Source organism: Oncorhynchus gorbuscha, linkage group LG10 (assembly GCF_021184085.1).
Source record: "Oncorhynchus gorbuscha isolate QuinsamMale2020 ecotype Even-year linkage group LG10, OgorEven_v1.0, whole genome shotgun sequence".
NCBI lineage: Eukaryota > Metazoa > Chordata > Actinopteri > Salmoniformes > Salmonidae > Oncorhynchus > Oncorhynchus gorbuscha.
The window spans coordinates 24,578,467-24,604,910 of NC_060182.1; the positions used below are offsets into that span (position 1 = coordinate 24,578,467).

The window sequence follows — 26,444 nt, forward strand, 5'->3', positions numbered from 1 at the left end:
GGTGTTTCTGAGACCAATCTCAGAGATTGTTGTTCTTCTTTCTGAAGCATCCTAGAGACAAAAGATAAAAATAGAAAGGACATTATTTGTTTCTTGATATGTTTTATTTCATAGTGGCACAATTTCATTATACCAGGCGGGGAGTGTGCTGCCATCCTGTTAGAAGATAACAGATTATTTTATTACAATGGTTAAATTGGATTTTCATTGTGTTCAATGGTGTTATTTGCCCCCTAGTGGCGCTTTCTGGTACTTAGAAAGACAACGCAAACGGGAAGTTCAGAATTTGTTTTGCACGCAAAGAAGCAGCTACAAACAACGCTACGGTGCAGGTCTTTCAATGTAGTTATTTCTTGTCACGCTTCAGCCTTGGAAAAAAATATTTGTTTGTAAGTTCGATTCAAGCATTTAGCTAATGATGATAATCTTGTTATTGATATAGTTTCTTACATATCAATGTTGGTTGCATTTACTCACAAATTGCAATGCATTTTGTGTATGTCGTTAGCTGTATTACTTTGCTCATGCGTCATGCAAACGAATTGTAAAATATACAATACTGTAGTTTTGTTACTGTTTCTAGTGTAATATGCTTTGTTATTCTACATAGATGGTTATACATTATTAAGAGTAATGAAAGGAGCAATTACCATATGGTTAACAATTAGCTATATGGTTTGGCATCATGCCAGATGCATGGTACCTTAGCGCGTGCTTTGTATTTATGCAACTTCAAATGTTTAATGTACAGCTACAGTATGTCGGTGTGAATTGAACACTAAAGTATATTATTTTCTGTATTTTGCAGTTTCACAACATAAACGTTTTCAATATATTCATTCAAGATAAGTCACGCCTTGGGAGTTTTATTGAAGACTTAGTAGTTGGCTATCTGTCTAGTTTTGCATGGGAACGCAACTCAAGGGCAGAACAATACTGCAATCATTTTTCACAAACAATGATTAAAAAACACCACCTATCCTGCTGTCAGATTCAAATAATGACTACACCAACCAAATTCATACATTTCTTTCAGATCTAGGAAAAGTGTTTATTTCGGACAGTGACGGCAGGTAGTCTAGTGCTTAGAGCGTTGGGCCAGTATCGAATGGATCGAAGTCCCCAGTTGACAAGGTCAAAATCGGTCACTGCCACTGTTCCAAATAAGAATTTGTTCTTAAAATTAAAAGTATAAATGTTATTTTTCCTCAGGACCAAGTCCTATGAAGACTGTATTATTTACTAATCACCACATGGTGGCATTGCTGCAATATATTTCAACGACTCCCATAATCCGTGTGGCGACACTTTTGTAATTTGGAGCTACATGTAACACTCAACCATGTGAAATCTAACGCCTCTTTTAGCATAGGGGAAGACAGTTTAAAAAACAAACTAAACACCTCAATGCGAGGTTGGGCAAAGGCCTAGGCTACTCTCAGTAAAATAGATAGGCCTACCTGATCTGTAAATAGGTATACCGTTATTTGTGATAAATGAGTGACATGGGCGTCCAAAATCATAGGCCACAGGCTAGGCCAGCATATGAAATTGATATTGAAACTATTTCATTAGTTTGCTGAAGTAGTCTATAATGTCAGTTAGGCCAACAACATAATTTGCTTCAGTGAGGAACATGGGGATTATAATTGAGGGATTATAGCTGCTGTGAAACAGTTATCCGGCTGCAGGTAGATGTAGGCTAATCCAATAACCGGTAACCTTGCAACACATTCTAACAAAGGCCCTGCGAAAGGCTAGCGTCCTGTCCAGGGGGTGTACCTATTCATCAAACTGCCTCACGATACATACATTGAAACGGGAGATAGGCCCTTGCTCCTATGAGCAATTCCGGCTCACACAAACCAAGGCTCGTGCAAGGCAATTTACTCACTAGTTACTTTCTTACTGTCGTACTTTCAATACACATACATTTCCTGTTGATTCGTTGTAGAATGTGGACACTAAACGGCGTCGAGTGGCCTCAAAGACGAGGGAGATGATATGGCGTTCACTGTCGGGGTTCGAAGACACCGGGGTAAGTCATGGGGAAGGGAAACAATCTTTTCACGCCACTTCGATAACGAAGTGACTTTTTACTAGCAGGTTAGGAGAATTTACGCAGCAGGTTAGGATAATTAGCGTATCAGGTTAGGAGGTTAAGGTTAGGAAAGGGTTTAGGGTTAGCGAAAATGACTTCGTATCGAAGTGGCGTGAAAAGAGTGTGTCCCTCATGTGGATAATGTTTACGCAATGTATGTTGCCTAACACAGCCAACAATGCATGAGTAAAGTGTACGTATAACCTACGAGCTAGTTTATAGTCATATAGGGCTACTGGGTATGTGCATAAAGCTGATGTCCTCCCCGCGAGCGTGCGTTACTATATTAACGTTATTTAAGAATGGAATAGATGTGACAGATTTATGTCGCCCCAGGACTATTTGGAGGGGGACCATTATTTTAAGCGCCCAGCTGTGTATAATAATACTTTTTAGTTTTTTTTAGACTGAAAAATATTGAGTTTTTATTACTTTTAAGTTTTACAATGCTATATATAGCCTCTTGAAAGACAACTCTTGAAAACCAAGTGATAGAACGAGAGTGACAGAATGGTGAAATGTAACCTGTTACATGTGAACTTTGAAAGGTGGGTATGCAGGTCTTCATGTCTGACATATCCATGCAGGGAATTGAATTATGTGAGAGGGAGAAATAATAATTACATGTTAGAGCGTTATACAGTTGCATTAAGCTATAGCCTAAACACGAGCAAAATGCGATTCGTTTTTGGGTTATAGAAATACATGTGTATTAAGCTCATAACACATTTATTGTCAGTTAGTGACTCTTATTTATCCTAAATCATGCATGTTTCATAATCGTGTGTGTGCGTGTGGGTGTACGTGTCTGTGTGTGTGGTGCGACGACCTGTGTGTGTGTGTGGGTGTACGTGTCTGTGTGTGTGGTGCGACGACCTGTGTGTGTGTGTGTGTACGTGTCTGTGTGTGTGGTGCGACGACCTGTGTGTGTGTGTGTGTGTGGGTGTACGTGTCTGTGTGTGTGGTGCGACGACCTGTGTGTGTGTGTGCGTCATTTACGTTACCACAGGCACATTTGCCCCTGTGATTGCCCAGGTAAGTTATTGAGCAACAAATTGATTAACCTTAAACTAATATGTTATTAGGCTATGGATGTCCTATATTGGATTGTTCGTCTCGAGACAGTCGCCCTAGTTGGAAAGGAAAGTCAGGTCGGTCAATCATGACTATGTCATTTTAATTCATTGGCATTGGCCCAACTCCGAATCCGATTTATTTACAGCACACATCCCTGGCAGAGTACGGTAGAAGGCTATTCTATAGTATAAATGCTGTCTTTAAACGGATTCGCATGGGATGCCAATCGTGCCCATGAGAGAGTGAACAGTGCCACTTTGCACACCTTGGACACAGTGTCTAAAATCACATATTCGCTTCGTTCTTGAGAGGATGGTCACAGCTGTTGCCATGTTGCTTCGGCAGGCTAAACAAAAAACTTGAACAATGAAATGGACTTGTATGGACCACTGATCCAGGAAATAATGTATGGGTGTGTATTTTAGCCAGCTACGATCCATCATGTGAAACACCAGGATGTTGCCTTTCAAGGATGTTTGTGGTAGGTTCTGTGTACTTTATTAAATGTAGTAAAATCATTTTGATTGAACGTTTAGCCTATTATTCCACGTATATTGTGTTGGGTTTCGAAAGGAGTTTCAATGTGGATAAGAGAATGCAAAAAGCAGAGCAACAGCCGGATGGTAAATACATCCCTATGATGCTTTTGACTAATTCGTCTCTGGAGCGCTGCGCTGTTGGGAAGAAACTCGTGCTCTCTTCTATAGTCTTGTGTCGGTGTTATCGCATGTGTCTCGTGGGACCTGGAGTCCAATGCTTTCCATTTGTTTTGTGCTGAGAACGTCTCAAATCTTCTTGTTGTTTATTCGCAGTATACTTCACTGATGTCTTGGTAATATATTTGAAAAATCAGCTGTATCTTAAATTTAGTCGCAAGAAAAGGTAGGTTTATTTGTGGATTAATTTGATGGAAATTTGGACTATGAATTTTGGACTAGTTGAGAGGAAGCGGTGGAATTCTGTAGATAGAAGTAATTAAGTTGTATTTGTCAGTACATTTGATATTTTGTTATTTTAATCTTTATCTTTACTCTTCATTGTTGGAAAGGGACACGTATTTAAGAATTTTACTGTTAGTCTACAGCAGTTGTCTACAATTGAATTTGATTTAAAATAATCTAGACTGACTCAGTTTTGCATGAACAGTTTGTGCACATGAATCAGCGACATGTTGGATCAATTAATTTGTTGTTAGGATTATGTAAAACATTTCGCAGTATGTGACAACAGAAATAATTGTTTTTCCCCCCACATTATTTTCATTTTTTCTATCATTTTCTCTTTTATGTAGCATCCATATGGTGTACTGAGCACTGACCAGCCTTCCCTTGTACCCTTTGTGTTTTCCTTAGTTGTCAAGGGAATGCTCCCTGTTCAGCCCCCCCCCCCCAATCAAACAATAACAACATCACTATTCAACATCCTGTTCAATGATTTCATTGCTTTGATTACAGCTTGTCATTCTGATTAGCTCACCTCAAAATTCATGTTTGCCGATATAAATAACATTTAGTGGTTTTCTGAGATTTAAATGTTTTTTTAATGAATAATTAGATAACTAGGGGTACATACTAAATTAAGCACAATCGCTACACTTGTGGGCATTGTAATGTCTCCCTGTGATCTGCATGAAAATAAATGGTGTTAAATGGTTCATTTGGATATTTGTCACATGGCGACTTGTTTGTTAAAAGCATGGCTAGAGGAGGGTTCTGCAGGTTTGGAGCTCTGAAATTCACTGTATAGACAGATCGACTGGTGAGGTCACTGTCACTGAATCTCACACAGTTTGTATTGATGCCTCTCTCCATTCCTCTCTCTTTCCTCTGGTTCTCTCACCATTCTCTCACCTTCACCTTCCCCTTACTCTCTGGCTGGCACCTTACTCTGCCCCCCCCCCCCCCCCTTATCATTCTCTCCTCAGGGGCACAATATGCCAGCAGCACCAGAGCCCCTCCCCCTGGTGATTTGCCTGCCCTCTGGTCAGAAAACCCCTCCCAGCCCAAGTCCTGCCCCCAGACCGGCACTATCTCCTGGCAGGCCGAGATCCATGCTGCTCGTAACTCCCAGGGCGACGTCTCCCAGAGCATGAGCGCCCGCAACTCTGTCCCTGGGGCCACGCCTGCACCGGTCGGCTCGTTGTCACAGAGGAAGAGGCAACAGTACGCCAAGAGCAAGAAGCAGGGCGGCTCCACCAACAGCAGGCCGCCCAGGGCCCTGTTCTGCCTCACCCTCAACAATCCCATCCGCAGAGCCTGCATCAGCCTCGTGGAATGGAAGTATCCTTTCTGGGGCTCTCAATTGAGATATACAGGGACTCTCTGTGTCCACACATGGAAAACACCTGTTGATGTTGGTCTATTAGTTTACAGGCGAAAGCAGTTCATAATAGTAATTATGGCAAGTTTCATCTCTCAATAGTTAGCATCAGGCCCCCTTACAAGCAACAAACACAATCATTTATGTTTCAGTCTCCATAGTAAATGTTTTCAGCTGAAGAAGAGAAAACACTCTACCAGACCAGACCCCAGGTGGAAACACTCTATCAGACTAGACCCCAGGTGAAAACACTATCAGACCAGACCCCAGGTGGAAACACTCTACCAGACCAGACCCCAGGTGGAAACACTCTACCAGATCAGACCCCAGGTGAAAACACTCTATCAGACCAGACCCCAGGTGAAAACACTCTATCAGACCAGACCCCAGGTGGAAACACTCTATCAGACTAGACCCCAGGTGAAAACACTATCAGACCAGACCCCAGGTGGAAACACTCTATCAGACTAGACCCCAGGTGAAAACACTATCAGACCAGACCCCAGGTGAAAACACTCTACCAGACCAGACCCCAGGTGAAAACACTCTATCAGACCAGACCCCAGGTGAAAACACTACCAGACCAGACCCCAGGTGAAAACACTCTATCAGACCAGACCCCAGGTGAAAACACTCTATCAGACCAGACCCCAGGTGGAAACACTCTATCAGACCAGACCCCAGGTGGAAACACTCTATCAGACCAGACCCCAGGTGAAAACACTCTATCAGACCAGACCCCAGGTGGAAACACTCTATCAGACCAGACCCCAGGTGAAAACACTATCAGACCAGACCCCAGGTGGAAACACTGTATCAGACCAGACCCCAGGTGAAAACACTCTATCAGACCAGACCCCAGGTGAAAACACTATCAGACCAGACCCCAGGTGAAAACACTATCAGACCAGAACCCCAGGAGGAAACACGCTATCAGACCAGACCCCAGGTGGAAACACTCTATCAGACCAGACCCCAGGTGAAAACACTCTATCAGACCAGAACCCCAGGTGGAAACACTCTATCAGACCAGACCCCAGGTGGAAACACTCTATCAGACCAGACCCCAGGTGAAAACACTCTATCAGACCAGAACCCCAGGTGGAAACACTATCAGACCAGACCCCAGGTGAAAACACTCTATCAGACCAGACCCCAGGTGAAAACACTCTATCAGACCAGACCCCAGGTGAAAACACTCTATCAGACCAGAACCCCAGGTGGAAACACTATCAGACCAGACCCCAGGTGAAAACACTATCAGACCAGAACCCCAGGAGGAAACACGCTATCAGACCAGACCCCAGGTGGAAACACTCTATCAGACCAGAACCCCAGGTGGAAACACTCTATCAGACCAGAACCCCAGGTGAAAACACTCTATCAGACCAGAACCCCAGGTGGAAACACTCTATCAGACCAGACCCCAGGTGGAAACAGTCTAAAGAGTTCATCATAAAGTTTAGTTCTGAATGCAGCCACCACAGAAAGTATCCAGTGTGTTTTCTAAAGATGATGCATTAAGACAATCCCATGATAAGGAGTAATTTCTCTACCATATATCAAAATGATGATGTTGCTGTATTTAAACATGTTTGCTTTGATCATTGTTTTTTTAACTTCATAAGATCCAAGATAATTTCTGGATTTCCCCCCTGCCTTTCCATGACTGCAATGTGCTCTATCTATTTATTCTCACGTATTGACTGTGTACTTTGAACATTGTTCCTTGACCGTGTGCCTCAGACCCTTTGATATCTTTATACTGCTCTCTATTTTTGCCAACTGTGTGGCCTTAGCTGTTTACATCCCCTTCCCTGAGGACGACTCCAACTCCACCAACCACGACCTGGTGAGTAGTCTATTCAACCCTACAGTATAGCTGGTCTTCAGGAAGTGAAAATGGCCTATTGTATTTCTGTGATTCTTTTCTTCTTCTATTGAATACTGAATTGACCATGGCACGGATGGACCATGTTACACCTTCATCAGAGTACGTCTGCTGAATCAGGGTACATTCAGGAATTGCACTGTTTTATGGCTGAAACGCGTTGGTTCTACTTTAGAATAATAAAGAAGCTTTTCATTTCATTCCATTGTCCTCCAAGAGTTTCTGAATCTCTTCTCTACTTCTGTACCCTGTGTGGTGTCAGGGGTTTCCTGACACCACATGGTAATGTATCATGCTTCTTTTGTTGACATAAACGGTATGCTACGCTAGTCTGTTCTGGAGGTCATCAGTCCTGTGTGTCACACCCAGTCTCTTCCACATACAGTAGTGAGGGCTTGGAGAGAAACCCTGTTAGTTTGTTTATGGTGCTGATATAATCATACACACAGACTGTTTGTGCAGTGCAGCATAACAGCAACGAGTCATTTAAAATTATGAAATAGAATCATTTACAATGAGCAGTTAAAATTAGAATTAAAATGATAGTTCTATGACCAGTTATATGTCAATGGACAGTCTTTAACAGTGATCAGAAAACAGATGATAATTAACTAGATGTAACAGGTGCCTGTCAAATGTCTTATTCAATTCCATTTTGACACCCAGCTGTATACTTGTGTGATAGATTGACCATCTATGTCAGTTCTATTCCATCTCCCAGCATGCACTGTATATCCAATGGCTTGCCAGTCTCTAGAAATAAACTACAAATCAATTTGATCGTCAGCCTCTAACTGTTAGAATGTGAAAAGATGGCTGTCCCCTTTAGATGATTTATACTGGAAGACACATGCCCAGACACATGCCCATGATCCCTAAACAGATGGAGGAAACAGAGTATTAACGCTCCCCAAGACTCTAGTCAGCAGCATATCATGTCCAACCTTTATTTGATGGTTTTCACTATTCTGAGTTCTCGTCAGAATAAACAATAGCAGGAAGGAAATTATATAATTTATTGATGTTGGACATTTCTTGTGGTATAAGTCTGTTTTGAACACATTTTGAGAGAGAAATGTACAGCGTCACCACCTCTTGTTTCTTGTGTATGACTTGTATAGAAGCATTAGGCAGTATTGCGTCGACAGGGGAAGACGCTGATTCCGCCATCATGGTTATTATTGAAGTGAAAGCTAGAGTGAACTGAGTCACTGATTGGTTTTCCCTTAGGACAGTAGTTAGGTCAAATATGTCTAAAATTATACTATCAACATCTGAGGATTTCTACTGTGAAACCGTAGAGATTCAGGTGATTGGGACATGTTATCTTCCTGTCTTCGTTAAAGCAGATAGTTTATGGTATCTAAAGTCTTTCTGGGAAATGTGGTTTTAGATTTATTTGAACCTGTTGTGTGAGTTGGCATGAGTTAGCTACTTTCCAGTGTCTTTGCACAACAGACAGACAGACAGACAGACAGACAGACAGACAGACAGACAGACAGACAGACAGACAGACAGACAGACAGACAGACAGACAGACAGACAGACAGACAGACAGACAGACAGACAGACAGACAGACAGACAGACAGACAGACAGACAGACAGACAGACAGACAGACAGACAGACAGACAGACAGACAGACAGACAGACAGACAGACAGACAGACAGACAGACAGACAGACAGACAGACAGACAGACAGACAGACAGACAGACCGTTGCATCAAGACAGAGGAGTCTGCATCATATGGCCTTTCCTTGTCTGCTCTCACAATAACATTACTGAACAGGGGGGGGTGGGTCTGTGTGATTAATATGCTAGCATGAATTAAACCTAAACCAACAGGTGTGTGTGTGTCTGTGAAAGGACCTAATCTGTCAAAACCTTGAATCCACTCTCTCTTAGGGGGTAATAGACATTCAAACACTGTAATGGATCAGTAGAAGTTCCGATCGGGAGCATGAATGAGTGTTTCTGGAGGAGGATTGAGTGTCCTGCTGTGTGACGGTCTCTTAGGGGCTTGAAACCTTCTCCCTCTCAGTGTGTATCATTGAGCATGACTACTCACGCCAGTGTGGCTCTTGATCTGTGGGAATATGTGCTAGAAATATCCTAGTGTGTGTGTGTGTGTGTGTGTGTGTGTGTGTGTGTGTGTGTGTGTGTGTGTGTGTGTGTGTGTGTGTGTGTGTGTGTGCATATGCATGCTCACACGTGTGTCTCTGTGATTGTGTGTGTGGCCAGGTTTGGAGGATTAAGCTGTGCTGTGGATTAGTGGGTAGTAGATGAGGTTGTGCAGAGGGAGAGGAGGGGGGGGAGAGAGGGAGAGGGGAGGGGAGGGAGAGGGCAGGGTGTAGACCGGGAGATGGAGGGTGGGCAGGGTGTAGGCCGGGAGAGGGGGAAGGGTGTAGGCCATGAGAGGCAGACGGGGCAGGGTGTAGGCCGGGGCAGGGTGTAGGCCAGGAGAGGGAGAGGGGGCAGGGTGTAGGCCAGGAGAGGGAGGAGGGTGTAGGCCAGGGGAGGGAGTAGGGTGTAGGCCAGGAGAGGGAGCAGGGTGTAGGCCAGGAGAGGGAGCAGGGTGTAGGCCAGGCCAGGCCAGGTGAGGGAGAGGGGGCAGGGTGTAGGCCAGGAGAGGGAGAGGGGGCAAGGTGTAGGCCAGGAGAGGGTGCAGGGTGTAGGCCAGGAGAGGGAGTGTGGGCAGGGTGTAGACCCGGAGAGGGTGTGGGGGAAGGGTGTAGGCCAGGAAAGGGGGCAGGGTGTAGACCAGGAGAGGGAGCGGAGGCAGGGTGTAGACCAGGAGAGGGTGTGGGGGCAGGGTGTAGGCCAGGCGTGGGAGCGGGAGCGGGGGCAGGGTGTAGGCCAGGAGAGGGAGCGGGGGCAGGGTGTAGGCCAGGAGAGGGGTAGGGTGTAGGCCGGGGCTCGGTGTAGGCCAGGAGAGGGGTGTAGGCCGGCGCGTGGGAGGTGGGTCTGTGGAATGAAGGAGGGTTTAACAGTGGATAATGTGACTGTCTCTGTTTGGGTCTGACCCCTGCTGTGGCTCTGGCTGTGCCTGAATGATGATTAGGATCATATTGAGCTTGGCTATGATTTGGTGGGTACTTATACTTATGACATCTCCTTTGACCACTAGCATACTGCATGGCCAATTCATATAATTCATAATCCAATGAGCGAGCCAGGACCCAACAGTTACAGCATAAACAAACAGTATATGTATGTGTATATGTATGTACTGTATGTATGTGTATATGTATGTATATTTTTTACTGCTCTAGGGATATAATTATTGTTTGGATAACCTTATTTATTATTATGTATTGATTTTTATCAATTAAAAAAAAACTTTTTATGCGATGCACACTGCAGAGAACACCGGAAGAAGAATTATCACTGAATTATCGAAGTGAATAATTGTAATGTTTGGTTATTTGTCAATTAATCCCGTAAGGGATGTTTTGCCAACTGGCGATTTGACACAAAAATAAAATGTCATTAATTCATTTTTAAATAATCATTTAATTCAACAGTTCAATAACACTGGAAAGCCAATCCAAATAAAAACACCAAGGACTGATGTTTACTGTCCTTTGTGTTACTCTGTTTGGGGATTTTATTCCCCAGAGATAATTTCATGTTGAGAACAATTGTTTATGGGTGGTTTATTTGATTATGGGTGGTCAAGGTCTCAGTTTAGATGGAATAGGATGGCTGAATCCGTCCAATCACCAAATATTTAGACCGTATGTTAGTTGGGATCTGAGATAAAGCTTTTTTTAATGTTACTGTTACTCAATGAGTTGTAAGGGAGAGTGGCGCAGCAGTCTAAGGCACGGCTTCACTACAGTCCCTGGTTCGAATCCAGGCTGTATCACATCCGGCCGTGATTGGGAGTCCCATAGGGTGGCGCACAATTGGCCCAGTGTCGTCCGGGGTAGGCCGTAAATAAGAATTTGTTCTTACCCGAGGTAAATAAATCAAAAGTAAGGGGTTTTGGACTGCATTCCAATTCTGAGCCTAACAGACATTGTCTTGGAGAAAAGGCATAAAGCCATGTTAGTGTTTTAAAAGGTCTTCCTGTCTTAGTGGGTGAATTTGACCTCACTGCATTTAGAACCAATTGTGTATATATGTGTGTGTGTATATGTGTGTGTTTCCATAAAATATGTGTGGGTTATCCATGACATATTCAACAAACAGCATTCTGTGCAGACAAAATGTATCGTGTGTGTGTGTGTGTTATTCCCGAAGAAAATGTCAGGTTGCGTCTTACTCTCTGTTAGGGATTAAAGGTTTTGCCAGAAAGGAGAGAAAATGAGACCATGTACGCGTGTGTGTGAGAGCGAGAGCGAGACAGAAAGATAGAGGCAGACTGAACGTGTTAAGAGGATTTCTTTATTCCGCTGTAAGACTCTCTGTCTCCCAGTCTCACTGTTTATTTATTTCTCTTGAAGTCTGATAGATTGACTACCTACTAAAAACTTTAGTAATGGGTTGTAAAATCGATCTAATTTGAAAAATGGAAATGTTGGCTGAGATACAGTGGCCAGCTTGTGTACAAACACTACTTCCCCAGGATGCTGAGTTCTATTATTTTGGTGGCGTTCCCACTTTCCACTGTTTGGGTTGTGTTACTCAAATCAAATCAAAGTTTATTTGTCAAACTCACATGTTACAGAATAGTATACTCAGTACAATGAAATGCTTACTTGTCAGCGCCCCTCATTAGAGCAACAGTTACAAAAGAAGTACAGTATAGTCAAGTGCATGGTCATAATGCTTCTCTATGCTTCTCTAATTTGAGACCACGTACACGGAGTGTACAAAACATTAGGAACACCTGCTCTTTCCATGGCTTTTCACACTCAACAGTTTCCCGTGTGTATCAAGAATGGTCCACCACCCAAAGGACATCCAGCCAACTTGACACAACTGAGGGAAGTATTGGAGTCATCATGGGCCAGCATCCCTGTGGAATGATTTGGACACCTTGTAGAGTCCATGTCCTAATGAAGTGAGGCTCTTCTGAGAGCAAAAAGGTGTGCAACTCAATATTAGGAAGCTTGATGTTCATTATTGTTCACTATAATAGCACAGTACAGTTTAAACTGGGGCTTGGGAGGGTGGCAGTGCTGAGAGCAGATATCCATTGATCGTGTCATGCTCCCAGAGCTGTGTGGTGCGTGACAGGGTATGAGGCTGGGCGAGGCGCTGCACCCCAGGCAGCATTATTACAGCCTCATTTCAGCTTGCGCCTCATTACAAACAGGAAGTGCTGTGCTGTCCTCAGGGGGAGCCGGCCGCTTCGAGACCAACACACTGAGCCTGGATGCTGGGCTTTAAAATTAGACACACACACACGTAGTACAGGTGCACCATGTGGACACACACACACGTAGTACACGTGCACCATGTGGACACACACACACGTAGTACACGTGCACCATGTGGACACACACACGTAGTACACGTGCACCATGTGGACACACACACACATAGTACAAGTGCACCATGATGACACACACACACATAGTACACGTGCACCATGCGGACACACACACACACATAGTACACGTGCACCATGTGGACACACACACATAGTACACGTGCACCATGCGGACACACACACACGTAGTACACGTGCACCATGATGACACACACACACGTAGTACACGTGCACCATGCGGACACACACACACATAGTACACGTGCACCATGATGACACACACACATAGTACACGTGCACCATGCGGACACACACACACGTAGTACACGTGCACCATGATGACACACACACATAGTACACGTGCACCATGCGGACACACACACACGTAGTACACGTGCACCATGTGGACACACACACACATAGTACACGTGCACCATGATGACACACACACACATAGTACACGTGCACCATGCGGACACACACACACACATAGTACACGTGCACCATGTGGACACACACACACATAGTACACGTGCACCATGATGACACACACACACATAGTACACGTGCACCATGCGGACACACACACACACATAGTACACGTGCACCATGTGGACACACACACACGTAGTACACGTGCACCATGATGACACACACACACACGTAGTACACGTGCACCATGCGGACACACACACATAGTACACGTGCACCATGATGACACACACACATAGTACACGTGCACCATGATGACACACACACACGTGCACCATGATGACACACACACACGTAGTACACGTGCACCATGATGACACACACACACACGTAGTACACGTGCACCATGATGACACACACACGTAGTACACGTGCACCATGATGACACATACACACGTAGTACACGTGCACCATGATGACACACACACACGTAGTACACGTGCACCATGATGACACACACACACACACACACACGTAGTACACGTGCACCATGATGACACACACACGTAGTACACGTGCACCATGATGACACACACACGTAGTACACGTGCACCATGATGACACACACACACGTAGTACACGTGCACCATGATGACACACACACACACACACACACACACACACACACACACACACACACACACACGTAGTACACGTGCACCATGTTGACACACACACACGTAGTACACGTGCACCATGATGACACATACACACGTAGTACACGTGCACCATGATGACACACACACACACACGTAGTACACGTGCACCATGATGACACACACACGTAGTACACGTGCACCATGATGACACACACACACACACACACACACACACACACACACACACACACACACGTAGTACACGTGCACCATGTTGACACACACACACGTAGTACACGTGCACCATGATGACACATACACACGTAGTACACGTGCACCATGATGACACACACACACACACGTAGTACACGTGCACCATGATGACACACACACGTAGTACACGTGCACCATGATGACACATACACACGTAGTACACGTGCACCATGATGACACACACACACATAGTACATGTGCACCATGATGACACACACACACACACACGTAGTACATGTGCACCATGTTGACACACACACACATAGTACACGTGCACCATGTTGACACACACACACATAGTACACGTGCACCATGATGACACACACACACGTAGTACACGTGCACTATGGTGACACACACACACACACACACACGTAGTACACGTGCACCATGATGACACACACACGTAGTACACGTGCACCATGATGACACATACACACGTAGTACACGTGCACCATGATGACACACACACACGTAGTACACGTGCACCATGATGACACACACACACACACGTAGTACACGTGCACCATGATGACACACACACGTAGTACACGTGCACCATGATGACACACACACGTAGTACACGTGCACCATGATGACACACACACACGTAGTACACGTGCACCATGATGACACACACACACACACGTAGTACACGTGCACCATGTTGACACACACACACATAGTACACGTGCACCATGATGACACACACACACACGTAGTACACGTGCACCATGTTGACACACACACACATAGTACACGTGCACCATGTTGACACACACACGTAGTACACGTGCACCATGTGGACACACACACACGCATAGTACACGTGCACCATGTTGACACACACACACGTAGTACACGTGCACCATGTTGACACACACACACGTAGTACACGTGCACCATGATGACACACACACACGTAGTACACGTGCACCATGCGGACACACACACACATAGTACACGTGCACCATGCGGACACACACACACATAGTACACGTGCACCATGCGGACACACACACACATAGTACACGTGCACCATGTTGACACACACACGTAGTACACGTGCACCATGTTGACACACACACACACGTAGTACACGTGCACCATGATGACACACACACACGTAGTACACGTGCACCATGATGACACACACACACACACGTAGTACACGTGCACCATGATGACACACACACGTAGTACACGTGCACCATGATGACACACACACACGTAGTACACGTGCACCATGATGACACACACACACGTAGTACACGTGCACCATGATGACACACACACACACGTAGTACACGTGCACCATGATGACACACACACACGTAGTACACGTGCACCATGATGACACACACACACGTAGTACACGTGCACCATGATGACACACACACACGTAGTACACGTGCACCATGATGACACACACACACACGTAGTACACGTGCACCATGTTGACACACTCACACATAGTACACGTGCACCATGTTGACACACACACGTAGTACACGTGCACCATGATGACACACACACGTAGTACACGTGCACCATGATGACACACACACGTAGTACACGTGCACCATGATGACACACACACACGTAGTACACGTGCACCATGATGACACACACACGTAGTACACGTGCACCATGATGACACACACACACACGTAGTACACGTGCACCATGATGACACACACACGTAGTACACGTGCACCATGTTGACACACACACGTAGTAGTACACGTGCACCATGTTGACACACACACGTAGTACACGTGCACCATGATGACACACACACACACGTAGTACACGTGCACCATGTTGACACACACACGTAGTACACGTGCACCATGATGACACACACACACGTAGTACACGTGCACCATGTTGACACACACACGTAGTACACGTGCACCATGTTGACACACACACGTAGTACACGTGCACCATGATGACACACACACACGTAGTACACGTGCACCATGATGACACACACACACGTAGTACACGTGCACCATGATGACACACACACACACACGTAGTACACGTGCACCATGATGACACACACACACGTAGTACACGTGCACCATGATGACACACACACACGTAGTACACGTGCACCATGATGACACACACACACACACAAATCCTAAATCTTAGGCTTTGACACTATATTAATAGTTTAGGGAATGCTATTAATTCACCCTCACGCTAGAGGAAAAAACTGTTCTCAGTCCCCTCACTAGATAACCTAAATGTTACCACAACAGAGTGTGTGGGCAGGCGTCTTACAGCCGACTGGTCAGGGCTCAGAGCCAGCAGTCAGCAGTCAGAGCCTCTCTCTTTCCAGAGACTGTGGAGAACAGAAACAAATGTTTGCATGCAGAACTTGTCTACATTATCACTCATTTCAACTTAATGGTGTGCGAAAGTTCTCCTTTTTCCAGTGTGGCTTTTGACGCTCTAAATAATTACAAGGTCAACACATATCCTTGTGTGTATCTGGATGAAATCTAGAGGAGAGAGGAGGACCAGCACTTACTGTTCCATTCCCTCCTGTTTTCTACTGTTTTCTCACACAGTGATCACGCATTCAGTGTGTGTGTGTGTGGAATGTCAACAGAATTTTTTCCCGCAAAGTGGTCCTTGAGTCTGGGTGAGGTGTCAACAATTTTTTGTCACTGGTGCTTTTAGGTCTTGTGAAATGTCAACAGCAGTTGGCTTCACACGTGTTAGTCTCATGTAACTTATTTTGTTTTGTTAAAATGTCAAAGGAGGATCTGTAGCAGTCACTGTATGTCCAGGCCCTAAAGTGGTTTGTGTTTTAGATGTTTTATTATCACACACGTGTGTGTGTGTGTATATTCTATCCCATTGTTGCCTACGAGTTAAAAAATATACTTGCCCTCATGGCTTTTGTTCCTCTGACAATAGTCATGTAGTGAACCAGGGATGTAGTGGCCCTGGTTCGGTCATTTTATCTTTCTGGTGGATGGGGATGTAGTGGCCCTGGTTCGGTCATTTTATCTTTCTGGTGGATGGGGATGTAGTGGCCCTGGTTCGGTCATTTTATCTTTCTGGTGGATGGGGATGTAGTGGCCCTGGTTCGGTCATTTTATCTTTCTGGTGGATGGGGATGTAGTGGCCCTGGTTCGGTCATTTTATCTTTCTGGTGGATTGGGATGTAGTGGCCCTGGTTCGGTCATTTTATCTCTCTGGTCATTTTATCTTTCTGGATGGATTGGGATGTAGTGGCCCTGGTTCGGTCATTTTATCTCTCTGGTGGATGGGGATGTAGTGGCCCTGGTTCGGTCATTTTATCTCTCTGGTGGATGGGGATGTAGTGGCCCTGGTTCGGTCATTTTATCTCTCTGGTGGATGGGGATGTAGTGGCCCTGGTTCGGTCATTTTATTTCTCTGGTGGATGGGGATGTAGTGGCTCTGGTTCGGTCATTTTATCTCTCCGGTGGATGTAGTGGCCCTGGTTCGGTCATTTTATCTCTTTGTGAGATGGGGATGTAGTGGCCCTGGTTCGGTCATTTTATCTCTTTGTGAGATGGGGATGTAGTGGCCCTGGTTCGGTCATTGTATCTCTTTGTGAGATGGGGATGTAGTGGCCCTGGTTCGGTCATTGTATCTCTTTGTGAGATGGGGATGTAGTGGCCCTGGTTCGGTCATTGTATCTCTTTGTGAGATGGGGATGGGGGATAATGATAGGGATGATGATGAAGACAGAGATGTTGGGTGATGTGGATGAGAATTCTGCTGCTGCTGCTGCTGATGGTGACGATGATGATGATGATGATTATGATGGAATGGAAGGATTGTAAACAGTGTGCTAGCTGTGAGAGAGCTTGTTTGTTTTAATCATGTCTTCCAAAGCCCAGTGAAAGCGGATTACTGCAGCCATGCCTGTGCAGCTGGAACGTGCCTGGCTGCCTGCAGCCTGATGCCTGTTACACCATTTTGTCATCAAATGTCCCCTGTCATCAATCTCTCTCTGTTGTCAGAGAGTCATCCTCTCATTTCCTTTCTCAGCTGTTTCCTCACTCACTCATTCAGTCACTTTTCTGGACCCATGATGATGGGTTATGGGGATAGAGAGATGGAGGGATGGAGGGAGCTGTGATTAGGTTGGAATGGGTTTGACTTGAGGGATTGATTTGATTTATTAGGATCCCCATTAGCCGATGCCAATGGAGACAGCTAGTCTTACTGGGGTCCGATATATAATGAAAAATACATTACAGACAAAATACTTTACAATTTACATACATACTACATGTTCATGTTTTTAAATGTATCTATTAGTTCCACATACATGTCAGTACATATACACAACACATAGGTCACATGGGGGAGAGGCGTGAGGTGTTGCTTTCTTTGTTTTTTGAAACCAGGTTTTCTTTTCACTTGCGCTATATAAGATGGAAGGGAGTCCCATTCAAACATGGCTCTGTATAATACTGTATGTTTCCTTTCATTTGTTCTGGACCCTGGTGGCATGTCTGGTGGGGTAAGTGTGTGTGTGTCAGTGGTGTGTGTAAGTTGACTATGCAAACCATTTGGAAGTAAGGTAGTCAGTCTTACCTCAACTCTTAGCCAAGAGAGACTGACATGCATAGTATTAATATTAACCATCTGATTATAATGTAGAGCAAGATGTTCTGGACCAGCTGCTGCTTAACTAGGTCTTTCTTTGCAGTACTTGATCATGTGATGACAATAATCAAGATAAGATAAAACTAGAACCTGCAGGACTTGCTTTATGGAGTTTGGTGTCAAAAAAGATGATATCTCTTCATTACGGACAGACCTCTCCCCATCTCCCCAACCATTGAATCAATATGTTTTGACCATGACAGTTTACAATCTAACGCAATGGCAAGTGATTTAATCTCCTCAACTTGTTCATTACCAGATACAGCTGAGGTTTAGAACTTTGGGAATGATTTGTACCAAATACAATGCTCTTAGTTTTAGAGATGTTCAGGACCAGTTTTTTACTGGCGCCCCATTGCAAAACAGACTGCAACTCTTTGTTAAGGGTTTCCGTGACATCATTAGCTGTGGTTGCTGATGCATATATGGTTGAATCATCAGCATACATGGACACACATGCTTTGTTTAATGCCAGTGGCAGGTAATTGGTAAAAATAGAAAAGAGTAGAGGGCCTAGAGAGCTGCCCTGCGGTATACCACACTTTACATGTTTGACATTAGAGAAGCTTTCATTAAAGAACACTCTCTGAGTTGTATTAGATAGATAGCTCTGAATCCACGATATGGCAGAGGTTGAAAAGCCATAACACATACGTTTTCTCAACAACAGGTTATAGTCAATAATATCAAAGGCTGCTCTGAAATCTAACAGTACAGTTCCCACAATATTATTATTATGAATTTCTTTCAACCAATCATCAGTCATTTGTGTCAGTGCAGTACATGTTGAGTGCCCTTCTCTATAAGCATGCCACAAGTCTGTTATTTTGTTTACAGAGAAATAGCATTGTATTTGGTCAAACACATTTTTTTTACAAGTTTGCTAAGAGCTGGCAGCAAGCTGGTCTACAGTTAGAACCAGTAAAGGCTGCTTTACCACTCTTGGGCTCCTGAGGCCTGAGGCCTGAGGACAAAGACTTTCCTCGAGGCTCAGATTAAAGATATGACAGATAGGAGTGGCTATAGAGTCAGCTACCATCCTCAGTAGATTTCCATCTAAGTTGTCAATGCAAGAAGGTGTGTCATTATTGATCGATAACAATTATTTTCCCAGCTCTCCTACACTAACCTTACAAAAATTCAAACTTGCATTGCTTTTTTTCATTATTCGTTTTTTATACATGAGTGACGATGGCTCAGTCTTCATTGATGGCATTTCCTGCTTAAGTTTGCCCACTTTGCCAATGAAGTCATGTTAGAGGAATTCTAAATTCCTATATGTTTTGTAGCCAAAATCAAATTCGCACTCTCTATTTCATTAATGAGTTGTAAATTCATTAATTATGCATGAAATAGATCAAGACCAGTCTTAAAAGTCAGCTAACAGCGTTTATTACAAGAGAGTACTGCCACATACACATTTTTCCACAGGTTATAAACTGAAAATGACGTCAGCGTTTTCTAAATGTTCTATCTCTTTCACCGGTAGAGAGGCCCTATAGCTCTCGAGCCTTCGCTCCACGCCTGAAGTCAAGGTCAGTCAGCAACATCAAATGGTTTTGTGATGAATAAGTCGTCTGATTCAATGAAAGATGGAGTTGAATTTGTCTTTCTGAAGATAGCTTTTGTTTTTCCTCCTCTCTGGTCGTTAACCACATATGGCCATCCACACAGGGTCAGTCACAGTCACATGCTCCTCTCCTTCAGTCTTAAACCAGCTCCCCAATTCCCTGTGTTACTGATCCCATCACCAAATGTACCCAGTGACCAGCCAAACTGATGTAATGTTGCGACATTAGGTGGCCTTGGGTCTGGGACTAAAACACCAGAATGTGACTTTAATAAGAGCAGGGCTTAACCCCTGTCCTTGCAGGCCGGCCAGGAAGCAGATGCCACGACCAGGTTGTCCAGCCTGTCCCTGTTGTCACGCCCGAGCAACAGAGGTTTAGGGTTAAACTGCAACAGCAAGTCGGTGGGCATTCTTTGGGACCTGGCTGGCACATTTCCCATTCTTTGGGACCTGGCTGGCACATTTCCCATTCTTTGGGACCTGGCTGGCACATTTCCCATTCTTTGGGAACAGGCTGGCACATTTCCCATTCTTTGGGAACAGGCTGGCACATTTCCCATTCTTTGGGAACAGGCTGGCACATTTCCCATTCTTTGGGAACAGGCTGGCACATTTCCCATTCTTTGGGAACAGGCTGGCACATTTCCCATTCTTTGGGAACAGGCTGGCACATTTCCCATTCTTTGGGAACAGGCTGGCACATTTCCCATTCTTTGGGAACAGGCTGGCACATTTCCCATTCTTTGGGAACAGGCTGGCACATTTCCCATTCTTTGGGAACAGGCTGGCACATTTTATTTAACCTGTATTTTCCCGTAACGTCAACAATTGAAAATAGTACATAAATGTTATTTAGACGAGGGAATTACATGTCAAAAGACCATTTACATTTGTCAAAAAGTTTTTACATTTACTGATCATTTCAATCGTTTCAGGTCTATGTTAAACAATTTAAAGAGGGTTATGAATCAATTATTTTCAGAGAAAAAAAATAATTAACAATTAAATCATGGTCCATATCAGTTGGGTCAAAATAACACAGAATATCAGTCTTCCAAATAAATATGAACACTAATAACATTAAAAGGAAATATTTTTAAAATAAATTGTTTATAAATAAAACATATCAGTCTTCCAAATAAACATTAACACTAATAACATTAACGTCCGTATTTATGGCAATGTGATTTAAGTAAATGCAGTGGTTTAGTTACTGTGGTTAAGGATCAGAATGGAGTTTTGTAGCGGGTGCTTGTATTGGTTGATATCTGCCCTTGTTTGTAGTATTTTATCTCTGTGATGAAGGGCTCAATGTCATAGGATCATACTGTAAAATGAGAAGGAGCTACAGATGAATAAACACACAGTACACACACTTACATAAACACAGACGCGCATACACACAAACACACCACACAGACACAGTGCTTATTCCTCAATGTACATGTGTTGGTTTTGAGCTTCTGTGTGTGTCTGTGTCTGTGTGGTGTGTGTATGCGCATCTGTGTTTATGTAAGTGTGTGTACTGTGTGTTTATTCATCTGTTGCTCCTTCTCATTTTACATAAAGTGTCCTGCTACCATGACAACTGTGTCCATGGAGACTTGAGGGTGTCTGGAAGGAAGTGCTTGCCTCTGAGACTCTCTTTAACCAGGAAGAGCGATGAAGTGAAACTGCTCTGCTGCTTGCCTTCCTGCACACTCCCTCCACTCTGTCTTCTCCACAACATAACCTGGCTGTGCCGGTGCATAAATATATCAATCAATCAAATGTCACCAAGTGCTTTACAGAAACTCAGCCTAAAACCCCAAAGAGCAAGCAATGCAGATGCAGAAGCACAGTGGCTAGGAAAAACTCCCTAGAAGGAAGGAACCTAGGAAAAAACTAGAGAGGAACCAGGCTCCGAGGGGTGGCCGGTCCTCTTCTGTTCTTCTGACTATATCGGATAGAGATTTAAAACCCATTCACGTCCTTGTACTGTATTTAGTACAATATCAAAATGCGCCACTGAACAAATTATGTTTCGTGTAAATGTCAGAGGACAGGCCACATTGACATTTTAACATGGTTATTATCTATCATACTTTCAGTACCAATCAAAATTGGGATTTTGAGAATATTTGAAAAACTCTTGAAATTTACATCATCATATGAATTTTGAAATATATTACATAATTCAATTGTTTAAAAACAACATTTTCGATTCTTAATAATTGTTTGGACTAATATATAGTACCAGTCAAAGGTTTGGACACACTTACTCATTACAGGGTTTTTCTTAATTTGTGCTATTTTCTACATTGTAAAATAATAGTGAAGACATCAAAACTATGAAATAACACAAATGGAATCATGTAGTAACCAAAAACGCGCTAAGCAAATCAAAATATATTTTTATTTTATTCAAAGTAGCCACCCTTTGTCTTGATGACAGCATTGCACATTCTTGGCATTCTCTCAACCAGCTTCACAAGGTAGGCATTTGGAATGCATTTCAATTAACAGGTGTGCCTTGTTAAAGTTCATTTGTGGAATTTCTTTCCTTCTTAATTTAGCCAATCAGTTGTGTTGTGACACGCTAGGGGTGGTATACAGAAGATATCCCTATTTGGTAAAGACCAAGTCCATATTATGGCAAGAACAGCTCAAATAAGCTAAGCAAAACGACAGTCCATCATTACTTTAAAACATGAAGGTCAGCCAATCCAGAAAATTTCAATAACTTTGAAAGTTTCCTCAAGTGCAGTTGCAAAAACCATCAAGCGCTATGATGAAACTGGCTCTCGTGAGGACCTCCACAGGAAAGGACGACCCAGAGTTACCTCTGCTGCAGAGGATGTTCATTAGAGTTACCAGACTCTCGTGAGGACCTCCACAGGAAAGGAAGACCCAGAGTTACCTCTGCTGCAGAGGATGTTCATTAGAGTTAACTGTCTCTCGTGAGGACCTCCACAGGAAAGGACGACCCAGAGTTACCTCTGCTGCAGAGGATGTTCATTAGAGTTAACCTCACCTCAGATTGCACCTCAAATAAATGCTTCACAGAGTTCAAGTATCAGACGCATCTCAACATTAACATTTACATTTACATTTAAGTCATTTAGCAGACGCTCTTATCCAGAGCGACTTACATTAACAGTTCAGAGACTGCGTGAATCAGGCCTTCATGGCCAAATTGCTGAAAAGAAATCACTACTAAAGGACACCAATAAGAAGAAGAGACTTGCTTGGGTCAAGAAACATGATCAATGGACATTCGACTGGTGGAAATCTGTCCTTTGGTCTGATGAGTCCAAATTTGAGATTTTTGGTTCCAACCGCGTCTTTGTGAGACGCAGAGTAGGTGAACGGATGATCTCCACATGTATGGTTCCCACCGTGAAGCATGGAGGAGGAGGTGTGATGGTGTGGTGGTGATTTGCTGGTGACACTGTCTGTGATTTATTTAGAATTTAAGGCACACTCAACCGGTATGGCTACCACAGCATTCTGCAGCGATACGCCATCCCATCTAGTTTGCTCTTAGTGGGACTATCATTTGTTTTTCAACAGGACAATGACCCAACACACCTCCAGGCTGTTTAAGGACTACTTGACCAAGAAGAAGAGTGATGGAATGCTGCATCAGATGACCTGGCCATCACAATCACCCAACCTCAACCCAATTGAGATGGTTTGGGATGAGTTGGCCCACAGAGTGAAGGAAAAGCAGCCAACAAGTGCTCAGCATATGTGGGAACTCCTTCAAGACTGTTGGAAAAGCATTCCTCATGAAGTTGGTTGAGAGAATGCCAAGAGTGCGCAAAGCTGTGACTGAAAAATCTCAAATCTCAAATATATATTCTGATATGTTTAGCACTTTTTGGTTATTACAAGATTCCATATGTGTTATTTAATCGTTTTGATGTCTTCACTATTATTCTACAATGTAGAAAATAGTCCAAAATAAAGAAAAACCCTTGAATGAGCAGGTGTGTCCAAATTTTTGACTGGTACTGTATATAAAAACAATATCTAAAGAAATCCACACACACTCACACTAGTTTACGTTTAGTGAGTATGACAACATCCAACTTCAGATGCAGCTCATGCAAGTTAACAAACACGTTCAGATGTCACCGGATGATTGATTCCCTAGAAGCTAGAAAGCCGGCGAGGCAAGGTGAAATACCACAAATAGAGCCAGAAGAATAATATAGCTGTTGGACATCAGTCATGCATGTTTTCATGATAATCACTCACTCACTGTTAAGTTTGTCAATGTCCCGACATCAGCGTTAGCTATTCTGCTACAAAACTTTTTGATGCGAGGATGCGTGTGCGTCTCTTGAATGTGACATTTGCTTGTGAACATAAAATTGCTCTATATATGATGTTCGTCTGTGACTCTATTCATGCCGTTATTAATGGCTTGACTTATGTTTTTAGTTAATTTGATTAATGTACTCTGTTGACATTGTGCGGATTATGAATCCAGCACTAAAAATACACAGAGAAAAATATAAACACAACATGCAACAAATTCAAAGATTTGATTGAGTTACTGGAAATCAGTCAATTTAAATACATGTATTAGCCCCTAATCTATGGATATCACATGACTGGGATTATAGTGTGTATCTGTTGATCACAGTTACTTCAATTAAAGGGCGTGGATCAGAAAACCAGTCAGTGTCTAGTGTGACCACCATTTGCCTCATGCAGCGACACATCTCCTTCACATGAAGTTGATCAGGCTGTTGATTGTGTACTGTGGAATGTTGTCCCCTCCTCTATAATGGCTGTGCGAAGTTGCTGGATATTGGTGGGAATGTCGATCCAGAGCATCCCAAACAGGCACATGTCTGGTGTGTATGCAGACCGTGGAAGAACTGGGGCATTTTCATCTTTCATAAATTGTGAACAGATCCATGCAACATGGGGCTGTGTATTATCATGCTGAAACATGAGGTGATGGAGGCAGATGAATGGTGTGACAATGGGCCTCAGGATCTCTTCACGGTATCTCTGTGCATTCAAATGGCCATCAATAAAATGCAATGGTGTTCGTTGTCCGTAGCTTATGCCTGCCCATACCATAACTTCACCGGCACCATGGGGCTCTCTGTTCACAACGTTGACATCAACAAACTACTTGCCTGCACGATGCCATACACGCTAACTGCCATCAGTTGAAACTGGGATTCATCTGTGAAGAGCGCACTTTTCCAGTGTGCCAGTGGTCATCAAAGGGGAGCATTTGTCCATTGAAGTCGGTTACGACGCCCAACTGAAGTCAGTTACGACGCCCTACACAATTCTTATGGATTGATTGAGGAGATTCAGCTATACCGTTTCTGTTATTTTTTAAATTTAAAGTGTACTTTTTGGGGTCATTTGAATTGGGTCAACCTCCCTCCCTCCCTCTTCCCATTTTTCACGCACGCACGCACGCACGCACGCACGCACGCACGCACGCACGCACGCACGCACGCACGCACGCACGCACGCACGCACGCACGCACACACACACACACACACACACACACACACACACACACACACACACACACACACACACACACACACACACACACACACACACACACGTACGTGACAATAGATGTATCTTCAGTTCTGCCTCAGGATTGGTTAACCCTCAGTGACTGTACTTCACAGCACATCACCATAACTCTGACCCACTCATCTCTCGCTGTTCTCTTTCATTATATGATATAATCAAACTATCTGTTATTAGTAATCATAATATAACCAAGCCTGTTATTCACTGTAAAGGACGTTCACAATTACAGCAAGGGTTTGTTTTAATATAGCATTTTAATATCTTATTTATCTGTTGTCACTGTGCTTAATAATTCAGATTCATCCAAGTTAACACATTATTGCATTATTAGTCTTGATCCATTTGGATGAATGGATCAAATAGCCCAGTTCATTAATACAATCACACAGATCTGAGCTGGATGATGTTCAGTCATAATACTGGATCTTCTCCTCATCTCAGGGCTCTGCTAGA

The 26,444-nt window shown here is 43.8% G+C and overlaps 1 protein-coding gene across 4 annotated transcripts in view; it reads left to right on the forward strand.

The window, feature by feature from the left end:
* Positions 1 to 1,707: 1,707 nt before the first annotated feature.
* The window catches only part of LOC124045737 (voltage-dependent L-type calcium channel subunit alpha-1D-like), a 131,467-nt gene continuing 106,730 nt past the window's right edge, over positions 1,708 to 26,444 (forward strand). For 2 of the 4 annotated variants that reach the window (XM_046365307.1, XM_046365306.1), the window contains exons 1-3: positions 1,708 to 2,038; positions 5,103 to 5,457; positions 7,244 to 7,349. In XM_046365307.1, the coding sequence (XP_046221263.1) occupies positions 2,005 to 2,038; positions 5,103 to 5,457; positions 7,244 to 7,349 (495 nt within the window). In that variant the 5' untranslated portion in view covers positions 1,708 to 2,004. Of the gene's footprint in view, positions 2,039 to 3,451; positions 3,660 to 3,808; positions 4,061 to 5,102; positions 5,458 to 7,243; positions 7,350 to 26,444 lie in introns of those variants that run through there. The other 2 variants (XM_046365308.1, XM_046365309.1) reach the window with 2 other exon arrangements.